Below are 15,352 nucleotides of genomic sequence, written 5' to 3'. Positions count from 1 at the left end.
GTTTCTCAAACCCAGTGGGGTGGTCCCCATGGCGGTGCATGGCTGGGGCTTCCCACGAGATGTGTGAGCCTCAGTGGGGCTCCTGTCTGCGATGCCTAGAGACAGTGTGTCTCTGTCTGTCTGTTTGTCTGACTGGAGACAGAAGGAACAAAATGGACTCTGGGGCCAGATTTTGACTCCCACAGGTTGGGGGAACTAAAGCAAGAGGCACCTGGAGTCTCTTCCCCTCCCTCAGGGAACTTCAGGGGGACCCTCAGCACACACTGACCTCTGCCTGCATTGCTGGGAAGGGTGACAGTAAGGTTTCACTGGGCTCTTCTTTGCTGTCTCTTCTCTCTCTCCCACCCTCTCTCTTTCCCTCCTTCCCTCCCTCTTTCCCTCCCTCCCTACTTTCTGAAGAATAGTTCCTTTAGATTGCTGACAGTTGCCTTTTATGAATAGAAGCAGTAGTTCCATAACTAGGAGGTCACAGCCTGTGTCGTAGTCCAGTCCCATCTCCTGCTCGTGAATGATTTTCTTCCCACTCCTGGGCTCCCTCCGGATATTAAATTATCTCAGAGACGTCACATCCCCGTGGCCGTAAGGCATCAGGTAAATTTTCTAGAGGACGCACGTGACCAAAATCAGAGTTGGTTGGCAGCAGAATCAGTGGTGAAACAGGTTAAAAACCCTGTGGGGATCATGTTTCAGACCTTCTGCCCAGGGTCCCTATAAACATGATTAGAGGGTCTCCGATTATAGTTCCAATGTTTAGTTTGGAAAAGAAGGTCATGGGTGTGTAGAGCAAAGGAAAGCAGGTGTCCACTTTGCCCTTTTCTCATTCATCCTGAGCTGTCAGGGTTTCCCTCCTGGTCCTTCTGGTTTCTCCTCTATGGTGTTACTTACATCTCTGTGGGGCACATGGCGCCCCACTCCGAACCTTCACTTGGCATCTCAGCATCTTCGTCACCTTCCTTAGCTTTTGGCACACATAGAAAAGGCTCCTCTTTATGAGAAGAAGGGTCTTCAACCAATTTCCCTGCTTCCTTCCTCTCCAAACTCCCTCTTTATGTGCCCTAGGATTAGAGAAAGAATGAAGCTGTGAGCGAGAGCATTTGCAATCACAGAGCTTTCTGCCCATCGTGCCCTGCGAAAATGTTCTTCCCCCTGCATTAGCTTTCTCTTCTAGCTTCCATCTATAAGATGTGCCTAAAGATGTGTAGTTTTAACACACACACACACACACACACACACCCCTCTAGATGTTTACATTAGCACACACACACACAAAGTTAGATATTTACCTGGGTTTTGACCCTTTCAAAGTGGGCCCGTTGAATAAACAAATTTATTCCAATACTAAAAAAATATTGTTTGTGGATTTTTTTTCAAAGCCTCAAAACATTATTTTGAATACTTTCATGGTTGTGAATCTTTTTAAAATTAAGTTTTCCTTAGATTGATTTTATTGAGGCATAGTTTACATACAATAAAATGCACATATTTTAAATGATTGGTGAGTTTTCACAATTGTGGTGTAAATACCATCACAATCAAAATATAAACTATTTTTACCATCCCAGAACATCCCTTCATACATAAATGTAAAAATTTAACTTTTTAGTTTGGGTTTAGAAATATCCATAAATGATTTGGGCCAAATAAATAAGTGGGGGCAACTAAGCTCACAAAAGCCATTTTGTGCCTTGTAAATTTTGTGGCTTATAGACTGATCGAAAGCAACCCTGAAAAAAGAATTCATAAATGAGTGAGGACAGATCATTGGAACAAATCTGCAGCTTCCCGGGTGGCTGCTCTGATGGACGTATATTCTGGAGCAAGGGTTCATCGTTAGAATATTTAAAGACACACTCGTTCACTTGGCGATGATTGAGCCCTGATTATGGACCATGCAACAGGGATGTGGTGTCTTATAAAACACCTCATCTTAGCTCCATGAAATCTACATGCTGGAGGGAGAGAAGAGGGGTCACTACATGCAGAATCAAATGCATGATGTAATTTTAGGAAGGGATAGTGCTTTGAAAAAGAAAAAAGTATTAGGAAATAGCAAATGATGGTGTGCTATTTTAAAGAAGATAATACAGCCCCTGTAACGTATCTTTATTTTCTTTTCCTTTTGTGAAGAAATCACAAGACTCAGATTCTACCATAGCTGTTTTCCAAAGGGGACATGGTATCCTTCCCTCAAGTATATTTTACAGAATACTAGTATCTGTTAAATAAAAACAAATAAAAAGTCTATGTGTTGGGGGGTGTCCCATGGTTAACGAAATATGGCGACATTTGCATAAAATAAAGTTAAGCAGTTCTTTACTGAAGTTTTTCTCAGAGGTTTTAGTATGCTAATGTGAATTATAAATATTCATGAGGGAAGACTATAATATGCAGCGTTTACCAAACTTTTTTCTCTTGGGAATCCTTTCAACTTGGAGCATCTCAACAAGTGGTGTTCTAGGGAACACATTATGGGGATTTCTGTTCTAGAGTTCTCAGGCTACAGGAAAACTGAAAGCAACAGCCTCTACATAATAAATATCCTTCAGTATGTGGGCCAGGCAGGGTGCCAGTTTCTTTGGACACAATCTCTCGTGCAAGCCTCACAACAGCAATGCGAGCAGGTGTTATCAGCATCTTTTCAGCCTATCTTAGCTTTTTGGCTAAAAGAATAGCTCCCATTTACTAGTGGGGAGCCCATGATCAGAGAGGTCAGATACGTAGCCAAAGGTCAGATCATTCCTCACACAGTCAGGATTTTAACCTAGATTTGTTCGACTCCAAAACCCAAACCATCAAAACTCATAACACAGATGGGGGAGGGGGGGTTGCAACCCAACTAGCAAACTGTTTCCTTCTCCCACCAGTCCTCTACATGTACTCTTAAATCCCATGTTCTCCTCCAGGGTTGGATTTCTAGTTCTGCATTGTGTCAACTGTCTGCTGCCCCATCTCATGCTGGCCATGGTAAGCTCAAGCAGCCTGGGTCATGTCCCAGGGGCCCATCCACGTAAGCTCAGTAGATGGGGCCAGATGGCTATGGCCCTGAGTAGCCCTGGCCAGAAAGCTCTGATGGAACTATCCACCCACTTATTTCTCTTCTCCTGTCATTTTCTCCCTAGCTTTTCCTCCCTTGCAACCACATATCTCATTCCTCTCCATCTGCTGAATCCACTGGAATGGGAGGGCCCAGATATATGCCAGCACTTCTGCCAGGGCACGCACAAGGCACCCAGACCTGACGGGGCTGCAGTGGCCAAAAGCTAGTGATGATGGTGGTTCTGTGAAGGGGTGTGGGATGTGAACATGGGCGAGCTGACTCTAGGCGGAGTCTTCCCCCTCGTATCTGGGGGGAGAAAGTGGGGAATTGCTGTGTGTACTGGAAAGAGCAAAGGCATGTCTTTCAGGAAAAGATCTGAGACAGACTTTTTTTTCTCCCACGGTCCTCACCTTCCGCTCATGAGACTGCTGGGAAATGTGGTAGAGATTAGTCACTCCTGTTAATTCATTACTAATTTAGTTAGAAAGAGACTGGTCTTTTTTGAGCTTTATGCTCAGATACTCAGGTGTTCCAAGACTGAACTCACTGTCCTCCCTCTACTTCTCTTCCGGGGCCCCGATCTCCACACACAGCCTTGCCCCTTCCCGGTTCTCAGGCCAGCACACTGTCCCTTTTTCCATCTTGCATGAATGACAGCCTGGTCAACTCAACCTCTGCAGGAGCCCTACCCTGGCCTTCGGTGCAGCCCTCCTCGTCTCTCCCCCCAGGCTCTTAGAACAGTCCTCACGCCTCTGCTGGATGCTGCCCTTCATTCCAGCCATGTGCCAAGCCATCCAGGTGCCTCTGTGCAGAAGGCAGCAACAGGGTGCTGGCATTTTGGGAAGCAACCTTGAACTAGATGCTTAACTGAACCCCTGCTGGGCAAGGGGGCCCCTGATAGGTAAGGAAGAGTTATCCAGACCAAGAAGGGGAAGATGATTCTGTGCAGATTGTGATCAAAGACACAGACAATGAATGTGTGCTGTGAGAAACTTGAGTAGTATGACCTTGAAAAAGAAGGGCAAGTATGACCTTGAAAAAGTGTGGCAATAGGTGTTGCAGCTATCTAGTGCTGTGTAACAAAGCAACCCCAAACTTAGTGCTTACCATGGCCAGCATGAGATGGGGCAGCAGACAGTTGACACAATGCAGAACTAGAAATCTAACCTTGGAGGAGAACATGGGATTTAAGAGTACATGTAGGTGGATTGGTGGGAGAAGGAAACAGTTTGCTAGTTGGGTTGCAACCCCCCCTCCCCCATCTGTGTTATGGGTTTTGATGGTTTGGGTTTTGGAGTCGAACAAATCTAGGTTAAAATCCTGACTGTGTGAGGAATGACCTGACCTTTGGCTACGTATGTGACCTCTCTGACCATGGGCTCCCCGCTAGTAAATGGGAGCTATTCTTTTAGCCAAAAAGCTAAGATAGGCTGAAAAGATGCTGATAACACCTGCTCATGTCATTGTTGCTTAAAACAATGACACATTTAGTTTGCTCATGAACCTGCCATCTACCTAAAGCTTGGTGGGGATAGCTCGTGTCTGTCTGGCATTGAAGGCTGGGGATGGAATTCTCCAAAGGCTCACTCCATAACATAGTCTGTAGGCTCAGACTTTAGCTGGAACACCAACCTGTGGCTGCTCCTTACAATGTGACATCTGTATTCTTAGGGTCCCAAGAGAAAAAGAGACAGATAGATTCTTTTTTTTTTTTTTTTTTTTTTTTTTTTTTTTTTTTTTAATATTTTTTTATTTTTTTAATTTATTGGGGTGACAATTGTTAGTAGAATTACATAGATTTCAGTTGTGCAATTCTGAATCACATCATCCATAAATCACACTGTGTGTTCACCACCCAGAGACAGCTCCCCTTCCATCACCGTACATTTGATCCCCCTCACCCTCATCCCCCACCCCCCAACCCCCTTACGCTCTGGTAACCACCAAATTACGTTCCCCAGATTAATTTTCAAACCCCGTGGCCATCCTGTGGTCACCGACTGCCCTCCAATCCCCTCACCCTCCCCCCCACCCCCCACTCCCCCCGCCCATCTAGCAACCCTCAGTTTTTCCTCATTGTCTCCCAGTTTCTGATTAGGTCATTCACTTATTCTTTTCTTTAGAATCCGCAAATAAGTGAGATCATATGGAACTTATCTTTCTCTGTCTGACTTATTTCACTTAACATAATGTTCTCTAGATCCATCCATGTTGTTGCAAATGGTAAGATTTCTTTCTTCCTTATGGCTGCATAATACTCCATTGTATAAATGTACCACAGTTTCTTAATCCAATCATCTACCGATGGGCATTTTGGTTGTTTCCATGTCTTAGCTATTGTGTATAGTGCTGCAATAAACATAGGAGTGCATAGAGATTTTTGAATTGAAGTTCTGGATTTCTCCGGATAGATACCTAGGAGTGGAATTACTGGATCATAAGGTAGTTCCATTTTCAGAATTTTGAGATACCTCCATACTGTTTTCCATAGCGGCTGCACCAGTCTGCAATCCCACCAACAGTGCACAAGCGTTCCCTTTTCTCCACATCCGCGCCAGCACTTGTTGTTTGTTGATTTATTGATGATAGCCATTCTGACTGGGGTGAGGTGGTATCTCATTGTGGTTTTTATTTGCATTTCTCTGATGGTTAGTGAGGTTGAGCATTTCTTCATATGTCTGTTTGCCATCTGAATGTCCTTTTCAGAAAAATGTCTCTTCAAGTCCTCTGCCCATTTTTTAATTGGATCGTTTGTTTTTTTGGAGTTGGGTTGAGTAAGTTTTCCATAGATTTGTGATATTAATCCCTTATCAGATATATCACTGGCAAATATCTTTTCCCATTCAGTAGGATCCCTTCTTGTTTTATTGATGGTTTCCTTTGCTGTGAAAAAACTTTTTAGTTTGATATAATCCCACATGTTTATTCTTTCTCTTAGTTCCCTCGCGCGAGGGTGTATATCAGTAAAAATCTTACTCCGGGTAATGTCTGAGAAGTTTCTTCCTATATTTTCTTCTAGGTATTTTATGGTTTCAGACCTTACATTTAAGTCTTTAAGCCATTTTGAATTTATTTTTGTATATGGTGTAAGGAGGTGGTCCAACTTCATTTTTTTGCATGTGTCTGTCCAGGTTTCCCAGCACCATTTATTGAATAGACTGTCATTACTCCATCGTACATTCTTGCTTCCATTGTCGTAGATTAAATGGCCATATAGGCGTGGATTTATTTCTGGACTCTCTATTCTGTTCCATTGATCTATGTGTCTGTTTTTATGCCAGTACCATGCTGTTTTGATTACTGTAGCCTTGTAGTATAATTTGAAGTCAGGTATTGTTATACCTCCCACTTTGTTCTTATTTCTCAAGATTGCCTTTGCTATTCGGGGTCTTTTATGGTCCCATATAAATTTTAGGATTATATGTTCTATTTCTGTGAAAAACGACGTTGGCAGTTTGATAGGAATTGCATTGAATATGTATATTGCCTTAGGCAGTATGGACATTTTAATTATATTAATTCTTCCTATCCATGAACATGATATGTGTTTCCATCTATTTATATCTTCCTTCATTCCTTTCATCAGTGTCTTATAATTTTCTGAGTATAGATCTTTTACTTCTTTGGTAGAGACAGATAGATTCTTTATCGACTCTCAGGGCTTAGCCTCAGAAGTCACACAGCATCATTTCTGCTTCATTTTCTTCATTAGAAGCAAGGTGCTAAGATGGGCCCATATTGAAGGGGAGGGAACAGAGACCCCACTTTTAGATGAAGGAATGTCATTGTCACATTGTAAGAAGGTGTACATGGAATGAGAGATAATGAAGTAGCCATTTTTGTTCAATACAGTCAGCCATGACAGAGTACGGAGCCAAAGAGTCAAGCATGGTTTAGGACCTGCAGTGTTTGGAATATCAAGGACATTGGTTTTTATCATGTAGGAAATGGGAAGCCAGCGAGAAGTGTTCATTTATGTGTCATGTGCTCACCCTTGTGTTTGAGGAAGCTCTTTCTGGGGTGGTGGAATGGAAGGCTTGATGGGGCAGACAGGAGACCTGTAAGAGGCTATTTTAGTAATCCAGGAGAGTGAGGAAGCGGCCGGAGGCAAGGCGTAACCTGGAGATGAAGGGCAGCTCAAGACAGAAACACCAAGAAGAAATCACAAGGCTTAGCAATGATGCCAAAAGCCCAGGGTTAAAGAACAGGGACATCTAGGAGGATTCCAGGTTTCTAGCTTGGGGAACTGAGTGAAGATGAAGGGGCATGAAGGAAAAACAGGAGAGGTTTGTGGGGGAGAACGATGAGCCCTATTTGGGAAGTGATTAGTCTGAAGGACCTGAGAGTGTCCATGTGGACACATGTAGCAGACAGTGGGATGGACTTGAGTGGAAATCTCTGGGGAAAGTCCTAGATGAGATAGTGAGATGTGGAAATCCCACAAATGGGATTTCCAATGAATGTGTGTAGAAGGGGTGCCATGTCCAGAGAAGGGGACCACAGACAGAGTTTGGGGGGGCATTAGCCTTTAGGAGATGACGAGAAGACGATCTGGCAAGGCATCCCTCGATCTAATTGCCTCTTCCCTGAATTTGGCCTGGACCAGGGACTCAGGACTTCAGAATGATCTGATGCCCTCTGTCCATGGAAAATCATCTGACCTAGGCAAATCGCTTCACTCTCCCCGTCACCATCTTGTGTTGCTTTCCCCTTAACCTGGTCCATGACTCCTGTCTTTCTTTCTGTCTTCTAGTGATTAGAGACCTCTCCTATAGATTAGAGAGGTCTGTGGCTTGTTTTTCTTTTCCTAATCTTCACATATTGCTGTGTGCACACAAATGGTCAGAGCCAAAATATGTCCTCTAGTCTCATCAGAACCCACTTTGATCAGTATCAGATTCTGCTGGAGGAGCTTTTCCAAATGACACATTTGGGGCTTTCCTCCCACCAATTTTGAATCAGTCGGGCTTGGCCTCTTTACTGCAAAGACACTCCCCCCACACAACCAGGTGATTATGAATCAAAGCTGAGTTAAGAACCACTGATTTAGCCCAATTACCTCACAGTTGGGGAAACCAAGGGCCCAGGAGGGCGGAAACCGGCTGAGGTGACTCCGTGGTGTGAAAGTCAGGCCCAGAACTCTCCTCTCAGGCATCTCCAGGGCAGCACCTAAGCCCCGAGGGCCTGCTCCATGCAGGCTGCTATGCTAGGCACTCAGGTTCTCCATCTCTGGACTTCAGTTTTCCCATTTGTAAAAGAGAGTGGAACTAGATCATTTTCACAAATACCTTTATCTCAAAATAGCACGAATTCCCATTTATGAAATGAAGCGGAGAGGAGCCTCCCTAGGGAGGGCTGCTTCTGCCACTGGTGAGGAGTGAGGTGGCCATGTAGGCTCAGGCAGGTGGCCATTTAGAGAGGCGTCTGGTTTCACGGATATGATGACTTCCTGGGACTTCGAAGCTGCGAGTATGAATGCGTGGGCAGGCAGCCAGCGCTGGGACCTGTCAGGAGCCCAGGCTGGCCTCACACAGCCTCTGTCTGCCCTAGGAAAGGAAATCTCAGCTCTGATCCCACAGCCCTGAGCCCATGTGGCATCTCACTCCTCAGAGGGGGTAAGATCAGCTTTACAAGGAAACAGAAATGAAAGTGGAGCCCCAGTTGCTTTCCTGAGATGCCAGCCCTTCAATTAAGAGAACTTTGGCAGACTATGAAACATAACGGCACCCCACCCTTCCCTGGAGGAAAAGTGCAATCGCCAAAAGGGGCACCTTCGAGGGGAAGGGGTTAGGGATGGGGGACTCCTGGCTCTGAGCTTGCTCTGGCCCAACAGTTGAGGACCCAGGAGAGCCCGGAGCTCAGTCTAGAACTGATTCCAGATGCCACAAATCCCTCTCCCCCTCCCTGCTGTGTATCTGTCCCCATCAACCACAGAAATCACATTTACTCATACCCACGGGACAAGGTAATGGGGCAGGATGAGATGCAGAGACAAAGGGCTGGGCCTTCTCCAGACCCTTATTATCCATCCAGGGTAGGAGCCAGCCCCATCACAGATACCCCTGGTAACAAGCTCAGGGGCATTCATTTAAACCAGGTGGTTTGGTGCATCATTGGGGTATTAGAGGTGGGTCTTGGTGGATAGGTGTTGCTGGGGGCGGGGGAATGGAGTTCAGGTCAAGAGGAGGGGAGCAATGTGGCCTAGGGCTTGTTAGTGGCCCTGGAAGTGACCTGAGCTGGCTGGAGAGTGACCTTCAGCTCTTACAAGACACAGGATGGAGGACAGCGCAGCCGCCTGTGGAGAATAATTCAAGTGGTGCTGCTGAGTAGTCAGGCCTTTCCCGGGGGGCTTCTCCAACCCTGGGACATTTTGGCAACAGTGATCAGAATGGCAGGAATGATAGCAACGGCAGATACGCATGGAGTGAGTCCCCCTGGCATAATGATGGCATTTCCCCCTCAGGACCACCTGATAAAGTCAGTGTTCCCAAGTAACAGGTGAGAAAACAGCCAGGGAGCAGAATGGCAGGCCCCGGCAGGTGGCCAGGGCTCACTGTCCAGGGGCCTTATGGACCGAGGTGTCTCCCCCAGGTGTTCGTGCTCTGCCATGGCCTCCTGCAGCTCTGCCAGCTCCTGTACAGCGCCTACTTCAAGAGCAGCCTCACCACCATCGAGAAGCGCTTCGGCCTCTCCAGTTCTTCCTCGGGTCTTATTTCCAGCTTGAATGAGGTAAGCTGGAGGTTCTGGTCCATCTGACCCCACTTGTGCATAACTGACTGCAGGGTCGGGGCGGGGGACAGGGGGTGCTCCAGCAGGATCAGAGGGAGGGGGAGCTGGGATGGACACATGGGGAAAGGCGACAGCCAGATTCAGTGGGCACGGTGGAAGCAGCTACATTTCCTGAGGCGTCCCTGCTCCAGGCACTGAGCTGAGAGCGTCTGGTGGCGCCTGACCTGGGGCCTCCTCGCGACAGCCCTGTGAGCAGGTGCCCCGCTCCTCCCCCCGGACAGATGAGGGCACTGGGTCTCAGCAAGCGCAGTGGCTTGCCCCAGGTGTGCAGCGCTGTCGCCGCCAAACTATGGGCCTCTAATTGAGTTCTGTGATCACCCGTGAGTTTATGTGGCCTCTGCCCATGCCCAGTCCAAGGGGAGGTGAGCCCCAGGAATACAGGTGGGGAAGCAGCCCCAGGCCCAGGATCTTCTGTCTTATGAGCATTGCAGGAGCCAGAGCTGCTCAATGGCTCTGACTCCCAGAAAGGTCAGATCTCTATGACTTCCCAGCAATGTGGATTTCACAGTCCCTCCATGACTGTACATCAAAGTTAGAGAAGATGGAGTGGGCCGAGAGGCTGGGGATGGGAGGTCGGAGGGCAGAGTCAGCTAGGAGCCAGCGAGAAAGAGGCGGAGGAGACGGCAGAGCCCCTGCATCATGGCCGCAACACTGGTGCCTCCAGGCAAGGGGATGGGTGGGGCTCCCAGGCCTGGCTTCTCTCTTCTCTCCCTGAGGCCCACTGCTCTGGGATGGAGGCAGTGGCCTCCACATCCCGGGAGCCCAGTTTTTCCTCTGCAACATAATTAGATCTTTTCTTGACTTAGTGAAATTCGATGTAGTAATTTAGAGACTGGAGCTCCCCCAAGATGGCTTCTAAGAGGGAGCTATAAAAGAGGATGGGACGTCTCCTAACACCGCCCCTTCCAACCACCACCTTTCAGTCTCCCCACCACCCAGCCTGCTGCCCCTTTGCCCTTCACGCCTCCTCCACCCTCGATGGCCCACCCAGCAGTGCCCCTCAAGAGCCCCTCCCTTATGCCAAGTCCCCCCTGCAGTTCTAGGAGGAGGGGGTCTCTTCATAGTCATGTTTTCCAGACAAGGAAACTGGCCTCAGGAAGCCTAAGTAGCCATCCTAGGTTGGCCACATGTGTGCACACGGTGCAGCCAGGGTCTGAACCCGGGTCTTTCTGATGGCTGCCATGCTAAGGCCTTCCTCTGAATCCCCAACCCATCTCCTCTACCATCTCGCCACAGTCCCATGTCCACAAATCTTGTCTTCCAAACACATCGCTGGAGTCTCTACTGGGCCCGTCTGCACGTACTCCCCTTCATGCGCTATTCCCCCACACCTCTGACGTGCCCATTCCTGTACACATATAGACCCATGGCCCATCCTGTTGGCCTGACGGGCCTCGGATGCTCTCCTCTGAACTCCCAGTCCCCGTGCATGCCTTCACTGCTTTCTGTGTGTGTGTGTGTGTGTGTGTGTGTGTGTGTGTGTGTGTGTGAGAGAGAGAGAGAGAGAGAGAGAGAGAGAGAGAGAGAGAGAGAGAGAGAGAGCACATGCGTGTGTCTCTATCTGAGTGTGCGTCTGGAGCTTCCCGGTGGTACCCAGTGATGGAGTCTACCTCTCCATGTAGGTTGTACTCTCCTACAGGACAGGGACCTGGCACCCCTCACACAGAATGAACCCTCCTAAATATTGGCCTATGACTTTGATAATGCCCCTGCCACGTGTTGCCCTCACTCATGAAGGACATAGGGAAAAGAAATCTCTGATATTGGCGTCACTAACAGTCCTACCCCAGGACCCTGGAAGGCATTACTAATCTACCACAGTTCTCTATAAAAGAGGATGGGACGTCTCCTAACACCGCCCCCTCCAACCACCACCTTTCAGTCTCCCCACCACCCAGCCTGCTGCCCCTTTGCCCTTCACGCCTCCTCCACCCTCGATGGCCCACCCAGCAGTGCCCCTCAAGAGCCCCTCCCTTATGCCAAGTCCCCTTCCTGCTGAGTCCAGACTCGGAATCCTCCTCACAGTTTTCTAGGCACATCTACTGATCAGTGTCAGAGCTGCCATGTAAGGCAACCCTCTCTTCCACCACAGATTATGATAGCCAAATCTATGCTCTTCCATGGTTAAATTTTCACTTCTATTTTTTTCCTAGGCTTGGAACAAAGCCCTAGACCCAGGAACAATTGGATTTTTCAAGGGGCAGGGAATAGCCAGCAGGGACATGTGGCAGAGTAATATGACAGCTGGTTGATTAGGCAAATAAGGAGCATAATATGTCCACAGGCTGTAGTTCAATAAAAAATGAAAATAATTCACCCATTACATCTTCTCTTTCCCAAACTCAGAAGAGATTTTCAACAATCTGGTTTTAAACCATGGGCGTGGTTTGAGACAAATACCATAAAAAAGTTCATTCCTCAGACCTAAAATTATTGTGTGTGTGACCACACGTATGTGTGTCTGTGTTTCTGTATCTGGGTCTGTGTGTGTCTGAGTATTTGTGTGTGTCTTTGTGTGTGACTATGTGTATGTATCTGTGATCTGTGTATGTGTGTGTCTGTGTGTATCTGTGTGTGTGTCTGTCTGTGTCTGTAGTGGGGATGAAGGAGTGTACAGTGTAGAGAAGGCAGGACAGGAATTTAACCGAAGGGCTTTCTACTACTTTCCCGTTAATTCTGATCTAGGCATTTAGAAACTGACAGAGTAGTAAAGTAGGGGTCTTATCAGGAGAGCAGAGGGCAGCTAAATCAGGGGGAACTTTCATGGTCAGGCTCGAGGCTCCCAGCTTTTGTGGTAGGCAATGGCTTTTTGAGCAAAGCTGGAGCAGGATGAACAGTCTCGTGAAGATGTACCCTCTGGAAGAGGCGACTGGGGGACACTAGAGGTGGAGGACAGTGTATCCAGATGTTGGCTGGCTGGTAACCTGTGCCACTAAGCCAAGCTTGAGAAGTTGGGGAAGAAGATGGACTCCAGCGATACTTGAACAAAAAAAAGACAGTACTTGGCAGCTGCTTGAGTGCAGGATTGAAGGCACTACCTACCATAAGGAGGCTGCCTGTCAGAAGCCTAAGGGATGTGAGAAGAGAACCAGGCCTGGTGGAGGGGAAAGTGAGGCCATCTGGCACCTGGTGTGTGGCCAGGCCAGCCTCCAGGGGGCGTGAGTCTTCAGGCTGCAGCTCAGACTCAAAGCCTTATGGGGCTCAGCTGCTGAGGTGAAGGGGAGCCAATGGCTGGGTATAAAAGGCCAGGGGCAGGAGGAAGAGCTTGGCTAACAGGGAAGACTTTAGGCATCATGCCCTGTGAAGCGGTGGCTTTTTTTGCTCACATCTATAGGCCAGGGCTGAGCACACAAAGTCAGTGTCCTAGAGAACCCCCACTCTTAATGCCTCTCGTGAAATTGCCCTGGGGCCTCTTTGGTTTGAGACCTTGATGGACAAGTATGTGTTATAATACAAATGGGCTTTGAAACAACTTTCAGATGGTCTAACAGGAAGTCCACAGAGCTCTTTTAGGGGCCACTTCAGGTCTGAGGGCTGGACTGCAGAGGCTTCATCAGCAAGGACAGCGTCATTTTTAAAAATATAGTTGAGAAAACTTGTCTTTTCGAAGGAGCTCCACTGCTAAAGAGAAGCCAGCATCAGTCATAACAGCTGTGGAGGTCCTCACTTCCCTTGAGAAACAAGCACAGGCCCTGGGAGAGTGCTGGAACGCCTCCCCAGATGGGTGGGGACCCCGGTCCTTCCTCCCTGAGCCCCCTTTGGGCTCTCCTCCATTCCTCACCCTGACCTTTTAAAGTCAGCCTGGTAGCTTAGTTGATAAGGCCCAATGTTTACAATCATCTTATATAAAACTAGGAGGAAACAAAAAGGAAATAAAATCTAAGAAGCTTAAGAATAAGGCATTGTTTCCTGTTTCAGACAGACGAAAATCTGCTCATACATCATTCTAATGATAAATATGACATTTATTTTTAGGAGTAAATAAAACTAATGGTAGTTCAGATTACAATAAGAAAAATAAAGTTGTGGGGAGAGTGGTGGTTATATTTTAAATAACTTTATGATTTAAATTATAAGCATATTTAAATATAATTTAAATTATTAAATATAATTTAAAATATACATTGTACTTAAAATATAACTTTATTATTTCTTATAAATATAAGTTATATTTCAATAACACCTTTTTATTGAGATATATTTAACATTTAACATTTGTATTAGTTTCAGGTGTATAACATAATGATTCTATATTTGTATATCTTGCGAAATGATTACCACAATAAGGCTAGTTAACATCCAGAACCTCACATAGTTATACATTTTTTTCCCTTGTGATGTGGTTATACTTTTAAATATTCAATACAGCATAATTATAGTCACCATGCTGTACATTATATCCCCATGACTTACTTATTTTATAACTGGAAGTTTGTACCTTTTGACCCCCTTCACCCATTTCACCCACCCCCACCCTCCTTTTTCAGAGGAGGCCTTAATGAGAACGTTCAATCTGAGCAGAGATCTAAAGTAGCTTCAATGAGAAGGGAGCCTGGGGACATGGAAGAGGGAGAGGCAGCAGAGGGAACAGCAAGTACAAAGGCCTGGGGAAGGCAGCAGGTGCTGTGTTTAAAGAACAGCTGGAGGCAGCATGGCTGGAGTGGAGGGAGGGAGAGGGGCAGAGGTAGGAGAGAAGATGAGAGTGGTAACAGGGAAGGGGGCAGGCTCCGCAGGGAAGAAGACTGCGTTTTACAGTTGTGGGTTTGAGCAGAGGGAACATGGTCTGACACTTCCACAGGACCACTTTGGCTGCTGGGTGGAGAATAGACTGCAGTGAGGCAAGAGTGGAGACCAGGAGCCCAGGTAGGAGGCAACTACAGTAATTCAGACAGGATATGATGGTGGCTTGGGTGGTACGTAGTAATGGAGGTAGTGAGAAGTGGTCGGCTTCTGGGTGGCTGTTGAAGGTCTGGTGGATGTAGGTGGGAAAAAGCAGTTATAGATGATGCTCAGGTATTTTGCTTGAGCCACTAAGAAGATGGAGGTGCCGTTTACTGAGATGAGGAGGTGTGGAGAGGGGAGACCTGCTTTCCAGGGTAAGGATGAGGAGTGAGATTTGGGGCGTGCTGAGCCTGTAGGAATTAAAACAGATATAGAACATGTAAAGCCATGGGACTGGATGAGCTCATCAAGATGAGAGCAGAGATGCACGGACTAAGCTCTGAGAGTTCAGAGTTCAGAGAGATGAGAAGGAACCAGCCAAAGAGACTGAGAAGGAGCAGTCAGGGGAAGGGAACTAGGAGAAGGTGGTGTCATGGGAACTCAGTGAAAGAAGTGTTGTAGGTAGAAATGGTCAACTGAATCAAAAGGTGCTGAGAGACCAAGTAAGAAGAGAACTGACCAGTGGATTTGGAGACGAGGAGCTTGTTGGTGATTTTGGCAAAAGCCCCTATTTCCTGAGACAGGGGCTCCTACTTTTCCAGCCAGAAGGAGACTGAGTGTGCATAGGGTGGGAGCTGTGGATAC

At 47.1% G+C, this 15,352-nt stretch overlaps 1 protein-coding gene across 1 annotated transcript in view; it reads left to right on the top strand.

The window, feature by feature from the left end:
• Positions 1 to 15,352, top strand: part of SLCO2A1 (solute carrier organic anion transporter family member 2A1) — an 83,118-nt gene that overhangs the window by 27,907 nt on the left and 39,859 nt on the right. Inside the window, exon 2 of the mRNA XM_033132072.1 lies at positions 9,629 to 9,766. Coding sequence (XP_032987963.1) covers positions 9,629 to 9,766 — 138 coding nt within the window. The remainder of the gene's footprint in view (positions 1 to 9,628; positions 9,767 to 15,352) is intronic.

Source organism: Rhinolophus ferrumequinum, chromosome 17 (genome assembly GCF_004115265.2).
Source record: "Rhinolophus ferrumequinum isolate MPI-CBG mRhiFer1 chromosome 17, mRhiFer1_v1.p, whole genome shotgun sequence".
Taxonomy (NCBI): domain Eukaryota; kingdom Metazoa; phylum Chordata; class Mammalia; order Chiroptera; family Rhinolophidae; genus Rhinolophus; species Rhinolophus ferrumequinum.
This window is presented reverse-complemented; position numbering and strand designations above follow the sequence as displayed.